This window comes from Microtus ochrogaster, chromosome X (genome assembly GCF_000317375.1).
Source record: "Microtus ochrogaster isolate Prairie Vole_2 chromosome X, MicOch1.0, whole genome shotgun sequence".
NCBI lineage: Eukaryota > Metazoa > Chordata > Mammalia > Rodentia > Cricetidae > Microtus > Microtus ochrogaster.
The window spans coordinates 50,242,802-50,263,281 of NC_022026.1; the positions used below are offsets into that span (position 1 = coordinate 50,242,802).

The window sequence follows — 20,480 nt, forward strand, 5'->3', positions numbered from 1 at the left end:
TGTATATAGTTGTATTTGGTTTAGTTCTGTCTTATTTAGACAAAAAGGGGAGATGTAGGGATAAGTCCCGCCCCTTAGGGGGCGTGTTCGCCTCGGGCTAATGTTTGCCTATAAATTTGGCGAGCATGCTCCCAGCTTCTGATTCTGCTTTCCTGGTCTCCGCGGGAATGGTGGTTTTGTAAGTCTACTTCGCCATTAAAGCTGTATATATATTTTTACAATCTGTCTGCATTCGTTTACGCCGTTACACCAGATACATTGAACCTAATAGAAAAGAAAGTGGGGGATAGTCTTGAACACATTGGCACAAGAAAGGACTTTCTGAACAGAACACCAAGAGTGCAGGCACAAAGATCAACAAGGGGTCTAGATGGTAGGGTGGTGATTGGAAAAGGAGGGATCAGGTAAAGGAGGAGATGGAGGGAGAGTGTACTAAGATTGACAATTGGAATCTGGGGGCATTTCTGTGAAGAGCTAAAAACCTAAAGCAAAGAAAACTTTCAGGAATCTATGAGGGTGACCCTAGCTAAGACTCCTAGCAATGGAGGATACAGAGCTTGAACTAGCCATCTTCTGTAACTAGACAAGACTTCCAATGAAAGGATTGGGATACCAACCCAGCCACAAAATATTCAATTGTAGGAGTGGCGAACCAATGACTGCTCTAGCTTGAGACTCATACCATGAGGGAGCTTACCCCTGACACTGCCTGGAGGGTCAGGACCCAGAGGCTAGATAGCCCAGAGACCTAGGATAGAATAAAGCACCTAGGATATAACCAAACCAAAAAATTCAAAGAAATTATTCCTAATGATATACTGCTATACTCATAGATTGGTGCCTAGCCCAACTATCAGCAGAGAGGCTTCAACCAGCAACTGATGGAAACAGATCAAGAGACCCACAGTGAAACATTAGGTGGAGCCCATGGAATCCTGCAGAAGAGTGGGAAGAAGATCTGTAGGAGCCAGAGAAGCCAAGTATACCACAAGAAAACCCACAGAATCAACAAATTCATAGGGTCTCACAGAGACTGAACTGACAAGCAGGGAGCTTGCATGGGACTGACCTACGTCTTCTGCATATATGCGACAGTTGTGTAGCTTGGTATGTATGTATGTATGTATGTATTTATTTATTCATTTATTTATTTATTTATTTATTTCAGAAATGGAGGAAGAGAAGAACTGGATGTGAGGGGCAGGGACTTGGGAGAGGAGGAAGGAGAAACTGCAGTTGGGATGTAAAAACAAACAAATAAGTAGACCTCATGAAACTAAAAAGCTTCTGCACAGCAAATAATACTGTTATTCAAAGTGGCAGCCTACAGAAAAGGAAAATATTATCAATGACACATCTGATAGAGGGCTCATATCCAGAATATATAAAGAACTCAGAAAGATAGATATCAAGTAAACAATCAACCCAATTAAAAATGGATTGCAGATCTAAAGAGAGAATTGTCAAAAGAGTAAACACAAATGGCTGAGAAACACCTAAAGAAATGTCTAACATCCGTAGTCATCAGGGAAATGCAAATCAAAACTACGTTGAGATTCCATCTTACATCCATCAAAATGGCTAAGATCAATAGCACAAGTGACAACTCATGCTGGAGAGGATGTGGAGCAAGAGGAACACTCATCCATTGCTGGTGGAGTGGAAACTTGTACAGTCACCATGGAAATGAATATGGTGGTTCCTCAGAAAGTTGGGAATTGATCTACCTCAAGATCCAGCTATACTTCTCTTGGGCATATACCCAAAGGATGTTTCATCCTACCACAAGGATACTTGCTAAACCATGTTCATTGTTCTTTTCATAATAGCCAGAAACTGGAAACAACCTAGATGTCCCTCAACAGAAGAATGGATAAAGAAAATGTGGTACATTTACAGAACGGAGTATTACTCAGCAGTTAAAAAAATGAAGTCATGAAATTTACAGGTAAAAGGATAAAATTATAAAAAAAAGATCATTGTTAGTGAGGTATCACAGAGCCAGGAAGAAAATATGGTATATATTTACTTATATGTGGCTAATAATCATTAAGTCAATGATAACCAAGCTACAATCCTAGAACCACAGAGGGTAGGTAAAGAGTAAGTGACTTGGGGTACAGATAGATCTCATTAGGAATGGGAAATAGAATAGACAGTTATAGATAGATGGGTGGGCTGGAATAGGAGGACTGAGTTGGGAGCAGATGGGGAGAGCAGGATGAGGGAGAGAATATGGGGATAGACAGCTAAAATTAAGGGACATGGGGGAGGGGTCATATGGAAACCTAATACAGTAGAAGTTTCCTAAAATACATGCATATATGAAGGTGATCTAAATGAAATTACCAAATAATGAGGTAGACAAGAGTCCCAATTGGCCATTTCTGATCACCAAATGAAGCTTCCAGTATTGGAACTAGTTACATCTTATTGAGCTGTTGGCCAAAACAGTCCCATGGGAATCCTTATATAACCCAGGCTGTTGCCAAAACTATAGATTGTTATCCACAAACTGACAGAAAGGTGTCATTGCTGAAGATGCACAAATCATTGAACATGGACAAGTTGAGCTGGTACCTACATACAGCCTTTACAACTAAGTTGTTTGTGCAGGAAGGTACTTTGCATGCTTGATGGAGGAAGGTCATTGGTTAATTAAATAAAGAAGCTGCTTGCCCTGATAGGTTAAAACATAAGGTGGGAGGAGTAAACAGAACAGAACTCTGGGAGGAAGAGGAAGTGAGCTCAGAGACTTGACAGCTCTCCTCTCAGGGGCAGACGCCTTAGAGAGACACGATGCTCCACTCTTGCAGGCAGAGGCGAGAGCTCTGCTCTCTGAGGCACACACGATGAAGCTCCGACCCAGGATGGACGTAGGCTAGAATCTCCCTGGTAAGCCACCTTGTGGGCTACAGCAGATTATTAGAGATGGGCTAGTCCAGGTGCGAGAGTTAGCCTAGAAGAGGCTAAATAGAAATGGCCAAGCAGTGATTAAATGAATACAGTTTCCGTGCAATTATTTCGGGTAAAGCTAGCCTTGCGGGCAGCGGGGTGCTGGGGACGCAGCCCCGCCGCTCCCATTACTACACATGCTACCAAAAGAGAGACATAAACACCAAGCTAGCCGCAAACTTTTGATCTACAATGGTGTCCTGCTTGCAAAATATACTAGGGCAATGGTGACACAAAGCTTGTGGGAGTAACCAACCAATATCTGATTTGATTTAAGGCCCACTCCACAAGATAGAACCCATACTCCTTGGGTGACCAAGAACCTGAGACTAGGGACCTAGCAGAAAACCAAAACCACCATCCTAAAAATAAAACAAGTAAACAAATGTAGCAATAAAATTACTCCTGATGACAATCTGCTATACCATCAGTGCCTTGCTCAGCCATTATCAGAAATGCTTCATCCTGAAGCATATGGGAAGAAACATAGAGACCCACACCTAGACATTTTATAGAGATGAGAGTCCTTGGAACATTCAACCCTAAATGAGATGCTTCCATCAAGTCCCTCCTCTCAGGGCTTAGGGAACCCCATAGAAGAGGAGGTGGAAAGTGTAAGAGCCAGAAAGGATGGCAGATACCAAGAAAACAAAGTCCTGCCGGGCGACGGTGGCGCACGCCTTTAATCCCAGCACTCGGGAGGCAGAGACAGGCAGATCTCTGTGAGTTCGAGACCAGCCTGGTCTACAAGAGCTAGTTCCAGGACAGGCTCCAAAGCTACAGAGAAACCCTGTCTTGAAAAACCAAAAAAAAAAAAAAAAAAAAAAAAAGTCCTCTAAATCAACATGATCAAAGCTCATATGAACTCACAAAACTGAAGCAGTATGTGGCCCTGCACAGGTCTGCACCAGGTCCTCTGTTATATAATATGGCTTCCAGTTTAGTATTTTTATAGAATTCTTGAGCGTTCAAATGAGAGGGTCTCTGATTCTTGGGCTCTTTTCCTTCTGTTTTCTTGTCCTGTCCAATTCTGATGTTTTTATTTTCTTATTAAATCTTATTATAAAAAGAAGTAAATATATATAGTAATCATTCAGAGACTTTAAAAACACTAAGTTTGTAATAAAAGTCTGTGTATTAAATAATGTTGGAAATTGACAAGCTGCTACATTGTTCATACTAAAAGATGAGTCATTACACCTTATGAATAAAAAATGATGATCTCCTGATACAAGGGTATGATTACATCCTTAAAATATACTTGTTAAGAAAATCTATAACTCAAATATGCTTCCTAAAAACACTTCCAAAGTTTAGTAATAATGGACTCCATAGTGATAACTGTATTCCATTTCTTTTTTAAAAGGTAACTGGAAAGGATGATTAAAGCAGGGAGCTACATTAAAATTTAAATATACTAGCATCTTTGAATTCAAACATAGAATAGTTTTCAAGCAGTAAATAACGATCATATTATACTCGTTGGTCTTTGTCTGTCTTCAAAGCACAGACCTCCTCCTGGCTGTAATACTCAGTTTTCTATCACTCAAATCTAAGCCACAAGCCCCTGTGTGTCTTAATTTAGTAATAAAAAATTATGCTTGAAAGAAGCCTTGGAAACCATCAGAAATTCAACCTCTCACGGCAAAGACAAGCAAACCAGGGCCCAGAGAGAGCAAGCATTTTACCCTGGGTTATACAACAAATCTGAATCTAATGGCTAAGTCTCTTTGCAACTCTGCCAGTGCTCCACCCACTAACTTTTTGTATTGTGGTACTGAAAGGTGGCATGCTAAGTCATCAGGCAAGATTTGGGAGTTAGTCTTTCTTATAGCCCATTCTTGGGCAGTATACAAAATGCCCTAAACACTTTTGCCCTATGTAAGTTGCTGAGCTGGCTGGGGTAGGAGGTTCTCAGGACCTCACCTCTTCTTCTCGGAGCTTCTGCTTCCTCTTCTCTTCCACTGCAGCCCTCTTCTGGTCCTCTCGCTGACGCTGCTCCTCAAGTTTTCTCCATCGCTCCTCAATTTGTTTCTCATACTGAAGTTTGGCTCTTTTCTGTTTCTCTAAGATCTGCTGTTCCCTGGCAGCTGAGAAATGGAAGCATAAGTGTAATTCCAAGAGCTCCTTATGCAGATTGAGTTAAGACCAGAAATAATCTGGTGAAATCCTAGGATGCAGTAATTAAGTTAAGTGGTGTGGGGCATGTCAAATATGTTATCTCTCTGCCTTGTTTTTCTCCTCAGTTACACAGAGATAGTAATAACAATATGGTGAAGAAAATGATACAATGCATGTAGAACACAAAATAATGTTTCCTCAAAGAGGAATTGTGGCTATTATTGCTATCATTAAGCCAAACTTGTATACAACAGCTAAGCCATACAGTCACTATAATAATGATAGTTTAAGGGTACATTCAATAAAATCATGTTAAATGAGCATGCACAGTGATCTGGGCAAAGCATTAAGATACGTAAAGCCTTGTCTTCCCATCAAGCCATTTACTAAGAAGCCCTTACCTCTACTTAGCAGGCAAGGGAAAGGATCCCTGGAGATAGTGCCTCAACTGCCCAGGAGGCCAAACAAGAATTCAAAAGCTTCTTGTTCACCTTAATCCAATAGGGGAAATTATCATCTATCTGCCTCACACCACTCCATGGTGGTATCTTCAACCAATTAGAGATTAAGAGCCTTTCTCAACTGGGCATACTGTGGTAATGCAGAAAATGGGTGTTGGTTTTTACAGTTCTCTTGAGGATGGCTCTTCTCGATACCAAAATACAAGGTGAGCACACATAGTGGATAAATGAGGGCACCAAGGCTTTCCTCAGATCAAAGGAAGCAATGGTTTTGTTTTGTTTATGTGTATGGGTGTTTTGCCTGCATGTATGTATATGCACTATGCATTGCAGTGCCCAACGAGACTAGAAGAGGGCATTGAAACCCCTGGGACTGGAGTTACTGATAACTGTGAGCTGACATGTGTGTTCTAGAAATTGAGCCTGTGTTCTCTGGAAGAGCAGTCAGTGCTTTTAACCACTGAATCATCTCTCTAGTCCCAGTGGAGACAATTGTTGTCCATAGCTCCAAGGATACAGACTAGGACATAGTGGAGGTCCCATATTTGGTGAGTAAATGAACTGTTTAGAGAATTATGCAGTGTTTGTGATCATTGCCAGTCACTATGTGAGTTCATCCTCAATTCTCTAGACTTGTCTACCAAGTCTTAGTTCTCTTCCTATTCATTCACATATTTCTAATGACCTTAGAAAAGATACTATCTCATTTCTACTTTCTTGAACTTCAACAGCCAAAGTATACAACTTACCCAGACATTTTTCTCTTTCTTCTCGTCTTTCTTTGGCTAATCTTTGTCTCTCATCTGATTTTAAAAATCCATCCATGCCTATGAGATAGAAAACATGATTTTCAGTATTTTATTTGTCTTTATCTATTGAGTGCTAGAGATGGTTGGGTATATGATCCTGGGCATAGATATAAAAAGTATTATCCATTGTCACCAATTCATTTCAAGGAACTCACTTCCCATCACACATTCTCAGCCAGTCCTAACAACTCAGGGGCAGTAGTCATGGCTTCCACATGTGTTTGCCAATGAGTGGTGCAGTGGTGCTAACAACAGCCCTTTAGTTAATTCTTGTCCCAAGGCCTGGCCCTGGGGGGGTCAGAAATGCAATTAAATGACACAGAAATCTAGCAGTGTGCAGAGAAGCTCACCAGTCCTATTCTAATCTGGCTTTCAGGTCCAGGGAAGAATAATTTAGGAGAGAGGAAAAGCCAAAAGGTGAATATGATTTTGGATATCAATTATTATATAGAAAGAAAAAGATTTAATTTTCTGAAATAAGTCAATTGTGAATACATACAAGCACCTCAGGAGAGTACTGTAAAATGCTATCCTCAAGTTTTAGTTCTTCCAAGTTTGCTTTGGTCTCAATCTTAATATCTGAGAACTACACAGAAAAAAATGAAAATAATATACTCCTATATATTTATCATCCAAATATCTGTAACAAGTAACAGCTACCCAAAAAATGTCCAGGAACTATCCCTGCATCTCCATATCTCCATCCCATTCCCCACAAGGCCCTAAAGGGTTTTCTTTTTTTTTTTTTTTTTTTTTTTTTTGGTTTTTCGAGACAGGGTTTCTCTGTGGCTTTGGAGCCTGTCCTGGAACTAGCTCTGTAGACCAGGCTGGTCTCGAACTCACAGAGATCCGCCTGCCTCTGCCTCCCGAGTGCTGGGATTAAAGGCGTGCGCCACCATCGCCCGGCCCTAAAGGGTTTTCTAAATTCAAGTTTAAATAAATAAATAAATAAATAAGGGCCGTTTAAGCTTAGAATAATTTATTGTATTAGCTATATACAGCTTAAGCATGCCATTTTGGAGAAACAAGCTTTCTTTCTTTTTTTTTAAAAGATTTATTTATTTAATATGTATACAACATTCCTTCCGTGTATGCTTGCATTCCAGAAGAGGGCACCAGATCTCATTATAGATGGCTGTGAGCCACCACCATGTGATTGCTGGGAATTGAACTCAGGACCTCTGGAAGAGCAGTCAGTGCTCTTAACCTCTGAGCCATCTCTCCAGCCCACAAGCTTTATTTCTAATGCAACCACATTCCCAGTATCTGGGCCCTTCTTCTCTGGGAACATCATACCAACTTCATATGGGAATACTAGTTTTCTTGCCATAGCAATATGCACTTCTAGTGCCTTTTCTATTTGTTATTCGAGAGAAGGTCAAAGAAGCCAGGCCTACCGTGTAGGTACTGGAGATATAGGTAGGGAATGACACAACAAATTGAACTGTCATGATTTCCAACATATATTTGGTTTTGCAGTATAAATTATGTATCAGAATATTAAAGCTCAAGAGACTAGTACTAGAAAAATATAACCCTTGACACAAGTGACACTATCCATTTTTATTATTATTATATATTATATGTAAATATATATTATTATTCATTTTTAGTCAATTCTTAATTATTATGAGATTGCCAACAATATGAATGTCATCATGAATTTTTTTTCTTTCTTTTTTTCTTTTTTTCGAGACCGGGTTTCTCTGCAGTTTTGGAGCCTGTCCTGGAACTAGCTCTTGTAGACCAGGCTGGCCTCAAACTCACAGAGGTCCACCTGCCTCTGCCTCCCAAGTACTGGGATTAAAGGCATGTGGCACCACCGCCCTGCTTGTCATCATGGATTTAAAGATCCAGCTCCAACTCATTCCAGGCTACCCACAATGTGTCTCTTTCCAGTTTGACCTCAGCACCCCCCACCCTGCACATGTCTAGCTTACATTGCCTTCCTCATCTTCTACCACCACTAATACTGTCGTCTTTTTAACCTCACCCACCTTCAAGATTCCAAGATCCATGATGCCCCATGCTACATACAATTGGTGAAACTCTTAATTCATTGTTTCCTAAACAGATCTCTAACTTGGCCTCCCTGGCAGCCTCCAGAGCTACATATAAATAGGATAGCTCTAGGTTTGACCAGTTTCAACTACCACCTCTTTCTCAGTGTCTCCAAGACACAGAGATACACACAGTGTTGTACGGAAGCCATGAAGTTAGTGCCAGAGGAATAAGAAGAAAACATCAGATCTTTTTTTTTTTTTTTTGGTTTTTCGAGACAGGGTTTCTCTGTGGCTTTGGAGCCTGTCCTGGAACTAGCTCTGTAGACCAGGCTGGTCTCGAACTCACAGAGATCCGCCTGCCTCTGCCTCCCAAGTGCTGGGATTAAAGGCATGCGCCACCATCACCCGGCTAGATCTTTTTTATCTTAAAACACTTTTAGGCTTTAGTCTCTACCTTAAGTTTCATTGGTATGAATTTGTTTTGTCTGAGAAACTGTTAAAAAAAAAAAAATAAGCCCAGGGGGCCTGATCTGATGCAGCCACCAGCACCCATACCAATGTGCCTACCTAAGCTGGACCCAAGTCTTCATCAGTACACCGCACCACAATCTTGATGATAACAAGTCTGCTTATAATCTGAGGCAAGTCTGGGGACTTATCAAAATGTTCTTCAATTAGAAAAAGAAAAGACAAAAATTGGAAAGAAAAAAAATGGTCAAAAGGCTGAAACTGCCAATAATGCCTTGAGGCTTTACATGGCTTTTCCACAGACATGTACGATCTCAGGCTGCCCTCTTGTGGACATATGTAAGAGGCACAAATTTCTCTTCCAGAAAATGTTTATGATCAGGGCCACCATCAGCAGCTTCCTCATAATAAGAGGTGACAATCAAGCTGTTACTATGGACCAATTGCAGCTAGGCATGGTGATAGCACATGCCTTTAAACTCAGTCCTTAAGAAGTAAAGGCATAAGCATTATTTGTTTCTCAAACTGATAATTTGGAGTTATTTACTCAGCTTTATATTAGAGACTGATGCTGGGTATAAAATGGGTGAAAGCCATAGGACTCTGGGAAGAACTTAGGTTCCTCCTGGTTTAAGCAAGCAATTCAGCTTTGTCTCACTGATAGCAAACAGCCCAACATGGGTAATCTGCGATCTCTGTGCTATCCATTTGGCAGTCATGAACTACACATAACTATTTAAATGTAAAGTAATCCAAATTAAGTACAAGTTTAGGTTGTGGGTGTAACTCATTGGTGAAATGATGGCTTAGCATGTGCAAGACCCTGGGTTCAAACCTTGATACCCCAAACAAACAAATATGAGTTCAGTTCCTAGGTCATATCACACATTAGGCACTCCATGGGCATACTGTATTGCACAGGAATTGTTGAGAAGCCTGGCAGTTCACTCCTGTGATTCTCTCCCCTCAAGTTAAGTGACTCTGGGTCAGATGAAGAAAAGGAATATGTGAGTTCAATCAGGATTGAAGTTTCACTGGATGTGGTGGTTTGAATGAGAATGGCCCCATAGGCTCATATATTTAAATGCCTGATTCCAGTTACTAGAACTGTTTGGGAAGGATTAGATGTGTCCTTGATAGAGGAGGTTTACCACTGGGGGTGGGCTTTGAGGTTTCAAAAATCCCACACTAGGCTCAGTTTCTCTGTCTTTCTCTCTTTCTACTTGCTGCTTGTGGATCAGGATATAAAGCTCTCAACTACTGCTCTAGTGTCATGCATGACTGCTTCCCACCATGATGATCATATACGAACTCTCTGAAACTGAAAGCAAGTTTCCAATGAAATGCTTTATGAGTTTCCCTGGTCGTGGTGTCTCTTCACATCAATAGAACAGTAACTATGACACTATGTAAGACACCTAAGGTCCCAACTCCCCTTTCTTCCTCACAGCATATGTGTCTCCTATTTAATGGAACAAATATTTCAAAAACATCCCATTTAAGGAAAAGGTAAATAACTCATCTCCAGCTTCTACATTTTGACTACTGACAAACTTCCAGAGGCTGACAAGAGACCTCTACAGTCATCTTAAGGTAAGGAGAGACAGAAAATAAATAAAATGTCCGTGGATTTTATCAGATACTACCAATAATAAAACAGCTAAATTTAAGCCAGAGGAACCATGGGAGATTACCATGAACACCAACATCAGGAAATGCTTTCTAAAGAAATGATAATACTCAAGGATTTAATTCCAAAAGTCAGTCTTCCTGTGTTACCTAAAACCCTCAATTGTTTTCAGATCCAATCATCCTTTATCCTACTGTGCTAACATGTGGACATTTATTTTCTCTCTTTTGAAACAACCAGAGACACAATTTTTATCCTGTAAGCCCCCATGAGAACAGGTGGCTAACAGAACCATGGTCATTGGGGGTTATGAGGGCAGGGGTAATAGGATGTAGACAGCTATAATGGGCAGGGAAGAGGGTCCTTGGGGTGATAGAAATGTTCTCTATTTTGACTGCATTAATACCAACACATTGGTTGTGACATTATATTATAGTTTGGAGATCTCTCTGCAATATTTTCCATAACTGCATGTAAATCAACAATGACCTCAAAATAGAGACATTTAACTTTGAAGAAAACAAATCTGGCCCAAGGATAGACCCAACCCAAAGATACACTATTAGTTGGAATAGCTTCCAGTTATCTTTGAGCTGCAGCAACACATTATTAAAAACTTATTTTGAAATGAACTTTATTAGTCTGAAGCACTCTACTAGAATATTAATGAGTTAATAATAGTCAATTATTCATGAAACTAGTAAGAACTATTATTGAAATTCAAAGTTTCTAAGTGAAGCCTCTGTTTTGTTTTAAAAACTTGATTAAACAAGTGAATTTTATTTTATTATTTATTTGGGCTTTTTGAGAAAGGATCTTGCTATGTAGCCAAGACTGGCCTCAGTCAAAATCATGGCATTCCTCCTCCTTCATCCTTTAGGTTACTGGGATTACAGGCATATGTATTACCAGATCTCTCTAGGCCCTGGAGACCATATTTTTATTTATTGTTCTTATAACCCACTTCTCACCTGTTATAATCATCTGAATTGGCTTAAATGCTTTTCAATGGTGCTGAGAAATCAATAATACCATCAAAAGTACTTCTTTCAAGGAAGATTTAATAAATTTATATTATGAATGAAGTAGGTCAGCCAGGTATTGTGGTACACACCTTTAATCCCGGCACATAGGAGACAGAGGCAGGTAGATTTCTGTGAATTCAAGGCCAGCTTAGTCTACAAATTGAGTTCCAGGACAGCCAAGGCTGTTGTTATACAGTGAAACCCTGTCTCAAAAAAGAAAAAAAAATGAAGCAGACTTAGAACATTGAAGCTCAAAACTCACTACTATCATGAATATATAGATATCCAGCTATTAAAATATATATTTTTTAAAATGTATATTAACAATCTGGATGTGATAGCACATCTCTTTAATCCTAGGCCCTGGGAGGCTGAGGAGAAGTACTGTGAGTTTGAGTCCAGCTTCGTCTACACAATGACTTTCAGGCCAGCCAGGGATACATAGTGAGATTCTGTCTCAAAAAAAAAAAATGTACATGAACACAAAAATGTTCTTGAAAAAATGGAGGAACACCAAGGCAAATCCTATATAGTTTTTGAGGCAGAGCAATAGCGCAAGCACAAGCAAGCTCATGCAAACTCACAATAAGTAGGCAAAATTGGCCAAGACAACCTGTCAGGGGTCCAAAAGCATGGTAACTAATGACACAGGCTCGTAGCCAATCACAACATACCAGCAGCAACCGCCAGTTTCAAAGTTCCTGTGGCAGCTGAATTTCCCTGACCCCATTAAAAAAAACCCAACCTGTTTACAATAAAGAGCAGCTTCAGTACTGAAACCTCCCCCCGCCCCTCGGGAAACAGGGACCGCATAAGGCAGCAGCAACAGGCCACCAAAAACTACAGCTGGTGCCTCACCTGTATGAACCCTTTTCTTTTGCTCTCTTTTTGTGTCCTCCTTACCCTCTTTTGGTCATTTTTCTTTCTTGCTTGTTGTCCTGGCTCCTGTCCCCATCCTGATTCTCCGCCAGTGTCTTGAGTTCACCCCCTTTGGCTGTTGTTGACCCCTATTTTCCTTTTCTAAGCCCTTGGTAAGTTGGGTCTTTCTTTCCTGTCCCTACATTTTCTTTCCTTTCCCGTTTGTCATCCTGGTTAGAAACTCTCCATCATAACTCAGTTCGTCCCGGTACTTCCACATAAGGGCTGACCACCCAGGAGGTAGAGAACCAATAAAGGTCCTTTTCACCCGGAGACACTGTGTGAGCATATGGCCGTGGCCTAACAAACCACAGTCCCTCACTATAAGCAGCACACTGAGTCTGGAAACACTGCTTTCCCTTTCCTTTCAGTCCTTGTCCTTGCGTGGACTCCCTCCCAGCCTGAGAGCAACTGACAACTTTTGCCCGGGGCCACTCTCCAGGATTATCTGAAGGCTCTCTTGCTTTACTGGGAGTCCCGAGCATTCCTTGGAGTGTGGACTGTTGAACTTCCTCTCCTAGTCTCTCTTCTCAACTAATCCAGGTACGTGACCACCTATTAAAGAACCATCAGGGCGGTGGCTGGTCTCTTAATTTATGGAAAGGCTTTGACCATTCGACTGTGGTTGAATCCCCTTTCCTTTCTGGAATTGGAAGTAGCCTCAGATGGGGACTACTTCCATTAGTTTGACCCTTTTCTCTATACCCTGTCATGGGCAATCTTCTAACATATCATTAATTTGATGGAGCCACCACAAAGCCTTTCTGCTCCTTGTCATCCAAGGAACCCCCTCCCACTGTATCTATTTTTGGGAAGATATTCAGCCCTCTGTCCCTATGGAGGGTGGAAATAGGCCCACGGCAATGTCACCTGTCCCCAAGTCTCCCCCTCAGAGTGACCTGCAATTGCCTCCCACCAACAGCTACCCCCACCAATCCTTTTGCCGTCCCTGTCAATGTGGGCCCCAAATGCTGCCACTCAGCCTTGGGTCCCTACTCCTCAACTGTGAGTCCCTATTCCAATTGCGGATTTGGCCCTAATTAGAAAGGCAGCTAAAGAGTCTGGCCCTGATTCCTCTTATTTTGAGCAGGTATTTAGACAATGAGCCATGCAGCTTCAAACCCATTACAACTGGTACCCCATGTTGAAGGCAGTCCTTCACTCTTCAGTTTTGCTGCAACGGTGCTCAGCCTATGATGATAGGGCAGAGAACTAAGCAAGCCCATATAAACTTACAATTTGGACTTAATATCACCCTAGACATGCTTACTGGCCGTGGACAATATACTGATCTTGTATCACAATCCATGATTGGCCTGCATGCCTATTTCCAACAAGCGTCTGACTTAGTCTTCAAGGCCCTTAAATTTTGTAGGCCCCAGGACAGTGTAAGCTATTTCCTCAATCTTGTCCAGCAAGCTGCAGAACAATTTCCTAATTTTTTGTTTTGTTTTGTTTTTGTTTTTTCGAGACAGGGTTTCTCTGTGGTTTCGGAGCCTGTCCTGGAACTAGCTCTTGTAGACCAGACTGGTCTCGAACTCACAGAGATCTGTCTGCCTCTGCCTCCCGAGTGCTGGGATTAAAGGCGTGTGCCACCACCGCCCAGCAATTTCCTAAATTTTTGACCCATGTCACCAATGCTGTGGAAAAATGTGTCATAGTCATAATTAGGTATCTACCCTGTGGTTACCTGTGGCTAGCATTTCTGACAGCCTTGTATGTGATCTGATGTGGGATATGTGCCAGGGGTGTCCTCTGGACTGTAATAAGTCTTGAATAATTTGCTTGGTTTTGGAGATAGGATCCTTTTGGGACTTTAATTTTGCAAAAGATAGTATTTTGCATGCTTATGTGACATAGCAGATATCTAAGAAAATATTTACGGTTTCTGATTGCGTCCTTTCCAATACCTTAAGGACTGCAAATAACTCTTTTAGTTGTACTGCTCCAGGATTTGGTTGGGTATAGGCCCTTTCCATAAGATTAACTCTCATTATTATTAATCCAAAATTAGTTTTATTGGCTTCTATAAGGCTATAGCGGTGTGGGGAATGGCATTTTTGATGGTGTGGCATAATTTTTTATATTTAATTCTTAAAGGGGAGGGCAGAAAGTTGTCTTTCCCGAGGGAAATGATTATCCAGCATGGCCCTGGTTATTCTACAGAGTAAAGGGGACAGTGATTAAGCAACTGAAATAAAATAGAAGTCATCACCAGGTTCAGGCCTGCTTCTTCCTGGCTTCTGTTTTAAGACTCTTTAGTTGTTAAATAAAATACACAGGGGGCACAAGTAAGATAGTGCAGTAGGTAACAACAGCACTTGCTGTGCAAGCCTGATGACCTGAGGTTGTTCCCCAGCATCCCTGATGGAATAAGAAAACACATTCCTGAAATTGTAAACAATTTTAAAACATGTTAAAACTTGGAGAATTGCAACCTCTGGTCCATTTCTCTCTGAAAAGCATGTCCAGCAGTATTAGTACCACACCAATCATACACATCTATGTGTCTGGCATCCTCAGCCCAGCCACAATGTAATTCTTAAAGAATCTTCAAGGGCATTTGGAGGTCCTAAGGTAGAAACAGCTTCTTGACACAAACATGCTCTTTCTTAAAACAAAACAAAACACACGAGCAGTGCACAGTATGTATCCTCCTCAATGTCATTCAGGACAGTACAGCTGGCATTTTAAACAGCAATGCAGCTTGCTGATAAATTAACAACCTCTTTTCTACTCCCCTCCCTCTAGCGTGCCATACTTTCCTCACTAAGTTCCTCTTTGGAAAAATAAAAAGAAGCATGAATCTTAAAGTTCTATTTACTATTGCCAGTAGCCATTTTATTTCAAAATAATTACTATAGATTATAATTTTGACAAGACAAAGACAAATGTGAACCCTAGTGGGTGTCTGTAGGAAAAAATTCTCAAAAATAAAACAATGGGTCCTTCAGAGGTAAAGTCTCAAGATTTACAAACATACATAAACACACTCTTTTAGGTGCTCTCCCAGGAAGGCCTTGTCAAAACAACACATGAGAAAAATATTCTTATGCACTGTAGTTATGCCTAACCATAGATGCCTTAAGGATTATATATAGCTGTCAGTATTTCTTTCCTTGTTTATTTTTTATTACAGAAGGTAAAAATGCATGAATTTTCTTTTTAAAAAAATATTTATGACCTGGTGGTGGTGATGCACGCCTTTAATCCCAGCATTCAGGAGGCAAAGGCAGGCAGATCTCAGTGAGTTCAAGACCAACCTTGTCTACAGAGCAAGTTCCAGGGCAGGCTCCAAAGTTACACAAAGAAACCCTGTCTCCAAAACAAATGTGTGTGTGTGTATTTTATGTATGAGTTCTGTCTGCATATATGCCTTCAATTCAGAAGAGGGCATCAGATCCCATGGTTGTGAACCATGGTTGCTGGGAATTGAACTCGGGACTCTGAAACATCAGTGGGCATAATTTACCCCCACCCATAACTGTTGTTAAATGCAATAATAATAGTGCCAAGGGTTTTATATTATAGTTTTATAACATACTTCATTATGGAAGAAACTTCCTTGGTCCTCCTTTCTTAGATGCTACTGCAGTAAAATCATGATAATTTTTTCCGTGGATCTGGACTGAGGTAGTTTACTTAACAAATAATCCGGGGAATCAGACATACTCAACTGTATTCATGCAGCTTTCATAGGCCCTATTGAGCAAGAAAGCCCCTTCATAAATTCATTAGTTAAAATTATACCCCAGACCATGACCTCTGAAGATGAAAACTATTCATACCATGTCTTATAACTAATACCTACCCACTGACTATGAGCATGGGGAAGACGGGAAAAAGACAGACAGAAACTTCTTTGATTCCTGTTTCTGTCAATATCTATAAGTTCTTGAAAACTGTGTTTACTTGACTTGATCAGGACAAAAGGAAGTCTTATATATTTAATCAAAGTTATTTCACCATATTTCCCCTTTGGGTATGTTTTTATAGATAACTGGTTAAAATGTAGGTTGCCTCACAATTGTAGCCTTTTTATAAGAACAGGAATTTTGCCTGTGTCCCCAGGGTAATACAAGGTTTTGTTCATGAATACAGTGTGGGTGGATTTCATAGAGCACATCATGAGTTTAGCACATGGCAGGCACTCAATAAATGTTTGTATAGTAGACCAGGAATTTCTTTCAAAGCTCCTGGCTTCTGACTCTGCCAAGGTCATTTTTAGAAACATGTTCTGAAAATTTTCATACTAGAAGAGAATGACCTACACAAACCAGAAAGGAATGAGGATGGATATGCATGTGTGAATACATGCATATACACATAAGTGCTCACACAATTTTTTTTTAATCTCAGAAAAAGAAAAAGAAGTTTACTGGCCCCAATTTTGTGCTCACTTTTAGGTACCACAGAACACATTTACCAGACTTTTCCAGGCTTAAACTGATCACTTACAAGTCAGTCCTATGAAAAAGCATCATCACAGCATGCTGCCTACTTCAGGTATCTTTTTTTCCTAATCTTTAATATAACACTCAGGGCTGGGCATAGTTTATTATTATTGTTTGTTTGAGCTGAGGTCTCACTATGTTCCCTAAACTGGTCTCGAACTCAACAGTTCAAAAGATCCTCCTGCATCAGCCTGCTGAGGGGTATAGAGTAAAGATACAAATATCCCTGGTAAGTGTTCTAATTCCATATTATTTATGGGAAACAACCCCTGGATTTTTTATCCTAGATTAATACTAAGAAAATATTAAAAGGCACCTAATGTCTGGTTTCTGTTCCTAGCCTACAAGAATTTGAAAACAATGCAAGAAGTCATCTTTAGGCCCTCTGTGGCCCACTCCAGCCAGCTCTGAGAGTCTGGAGGACCTACCTAGCTGAATAGACACAAAATGTCTATCACCAAGATTCTAACAATTTTCTGTCTTAAGAAATAAAAGTTATCAGGTAGATGGCTCAATTGGTAAACTACTTGCTGGAGAAGCATGAGGACGTGAGTTCAGATCCCCGACAACCACATAGAAAGTCAAAGACTGTAATCCCAGGACTGGACGGACAGACAGAATTCTGGGGGCTTATTGTCCAGTCAATCTAGCAAAATCAGTGAGCTCCAAATTAGTGGAGTTAGCCTCTAGTGATACAGTGAGTCTCTTACCTCCAAACACACACACACAATGTATATGTGTGTACCCACAGACAATACAAGTATAGAAACACAAATACAACACAAACGAAGAGTTCAAAGTTTCTCTCAAGACAATTTTGTCTATTTCACCCAACCAAGAAAGATGCAGAATAGGGGCTAAAGAGATGGCTCAGAGGTTAAGAGCACTGGCTGCTCTTCCAGAGGTCCTGAGTTCAATTCCCAGCAACCACATCATGGCTCACAGCAATCTCTCGTGAGATCTGGTGCCCTCTTCTGGCACAAAGACATACAAGGAGACAGAATGTTGTATACATAATTAAAAATTTTTAAAGTACATTGTGATTTAAAAATAAGTAAAATATTTTTTTAATTCAGAATGGATTTTATTCTAAGCATACACTGTGTTTTTCTCTCATGTGGCTCTGAAAATTCCACAGCAAAGACCTGCCTGTATATGCTGTGTTTCCAGCAGCAATAAGAAGATATAATGGAAGATGTGCATGCATGTGTATGTGTCTGTGTGTGCATGTACATGTATGTATATGTATCACAAACTGGCAGGTTGGGTGTGGTGATGCTGAATTCTGTAGATATGTTACACTCACTAATTCATCCAATTTGAGAATTATCTGAGGGGGGTTTAGAAGCCAGATAATGTCAGGTGAGAATGAAGGAAGAAGGGAAATGGGAAAAGAGGGGAAGTAAAAAAATAAAATCAAGACACGGCAGACTGGTGGTAGATTGTCTATGGTTGATGATTGAGGGGAAATAGGAAATTACTGTTGATGAGTGCATAGTTTCTTTTGAAAGTCATGAAATGTAGAATTTATTATGGCCATGTTTATAAAATTTTGAACATGCTAAAAAACACTGTATACTTTAAATGGGTGACTTTGCAGTATCTTTTTTTTAAAGAAAGAGAACACGTGTATTGTATAACTCAGTGGTAGACTGCTTGCCTAAATTATGCAAAGTTTAGGCTTTTATCTCCAAGCACAAATGAAAGACAGAATCTAGGTATGTGGGCTCTCATATGTAATCCCAATACTCAGAAGGTAGAGAAAGGAAGACTGCTACACATATGAAGCTGGCCTAGGCTACACAGTAAGTTCCAAGATACCCTTCATAGTAGGACTCTCTATCTCAGTGCTACCCCACCATGAAAAAAAAGAAATAAAAGAACAAATTATCAGAAACAATAAAACAATGCTCAAGACATAAGATATTAAAGCCACAACTATAAGATGAGAACATGGGGAAACCAAAGTACCCTTTCTGTATGAATGGGACAGATTAACAAAAGGAAAAACAAGGTTTATTCTTTGCTCCAAAACAGAACACTAAATCTGAAAATCAAATATTTAAAACATTTATTTTAAACAGCCTGTTTTATGCTCAAAAATACAAGTAGCTATAGAATTTGAGATCAGAACCAAGAGAGAGGATTGTAACATGAATTAATGGTAGACTGTCAACCTGGAAAGCACAAGTCCCTGGGTTCATTTCTTTGCAACACACACACACACACACACACACACACACACGATATAGAACAGAAGTAGTTTAAAAACAAAGAAATACAGGGAACAAAGCAAACACCATATGGAGGAGAGTCTACTTTATAAGATAGGCTTCCAGAGTACTGCTGGGGGACTCTGACCCATTTGTGAGGTTTCTTGCAATAGCCTGTTCCATAAAAGAAAATCTCAAGGGTAGATGGAAATATGCCAGGTAGCAAGGGACCCATTCTAAACATCAGTCTAAAAGCCTCACGGTAGACAGTGTATTCTTGCTAAAGATTGTACGGAATTCAAAAATTTTGGTACAAATCACTTTTTTTTGTAAAAGGGTTTTTGTACTAATCCTGAATGCTCCCCTCCTGATACCCAGGCCACCATCAAGATTCTCTTCTCTCCTTACACTTCTAAGAAGCTATAAAATCACTGAATAGTGAATAAAATAATTTGCAGCTATTTAATACTTAGGACCAAATTACACAGAATTACCATATGACCCAGCAATTCTACTTTTTGGTACATAATCAGATGAACTAAAAGCAGGAACTCAAGTAGATATTTTCATTTCTATGTTCATAGCATCATTATTCATGATAGCAGAAAGGGGAAGGCAACTCAAAGGTCCATTAAGAAGATAGGTAAACAAGATGTATACTATTCAGGCCATGAAATTATTCAGGCTTAAAAAGGAGTGAAATCCCAAAACATGCTATGACATAGTTTAATCATGAAGATATTATGCTGAGAGCAATCAGTCACTAAAGGGTAAATTTTGTTGAACTCCACTGATACGAGGTACCTAGAATAGGCAAACACAGAGATAAAGATAGAAAAAATGGCTATAAAGGGCCGCGGAGAAGGGAAATGGGGTATTACTGTTGAATATAATGATTATGGAGCTTCTTTTGGCAATGTTGAAAATGTTCTGAAAATAGTGCTGACAATTAGACAACATGATAAATATACTTAAACATCACTGAACTGTATCCTTAAATGGATTAAATGGTAGTGTATATTATATTATATATCTATATATAACATGGTGAATATACTTAACAGCACTGAACTGTATCCTTAAATGGATTAAATGGTAGTTTATATTATATTATATATCTATATATAACATGGTGAATATACTTAACATCACTGAACTGTATCCTTAAATGGATTAAATGGTAGTGTATATTATATTATATATCTATATATTGTAACAGTAAAAAGCAATTTAAAATTAGAATTTGTACCTCTTAAAAGCCACACTTGATATTGTGGAATCTCAAAATAGGCCAGCCCAAAGGAGTTCTATGACATTTATTTATTAGCTATATGAGTGTTTTGCCTGGATATAAGGACACCACTGCATACAGTGCCATTGGAGGCCAGAAGAGTGCATTGGGTCCCTTGCAACTGGAGTTAGA

At 39.9% G+C, this 20,480-nt stretch overlaps 1 protein-coding gene across 8 annotated transcripts in view; it reads right to left on the reverse strand.

Annotated features, from left to right (window-relative positions):
* Map7d2 (MAP7 domain containing 2) overlaps positions 1–20,480 on the reverse strand; it is a 106,393-nt gene that overhangs the window by 61,932 nt on the left and 23,981 nt on the right. For all 8 annotated transcript variants that reach the window (XM_026784750.1, XM_026784748.1, XM_026784749.1 and 5 more), the window contains exons 2-3: positions 6,287–6,364; positions 4,882–5,045 (exon numbers count right to left, since the gene is read on the reverse strand). In XM_026784750.1, the coding sequence (XP_026640551.1) occupies positions 4,882–5,045; positions 6,287–6,364 (242 nt within the window). The remainder of the gene's footprint in view (positions 1–4,881; positions 5,046–6,286; positions 6,365–20,480) is intronic.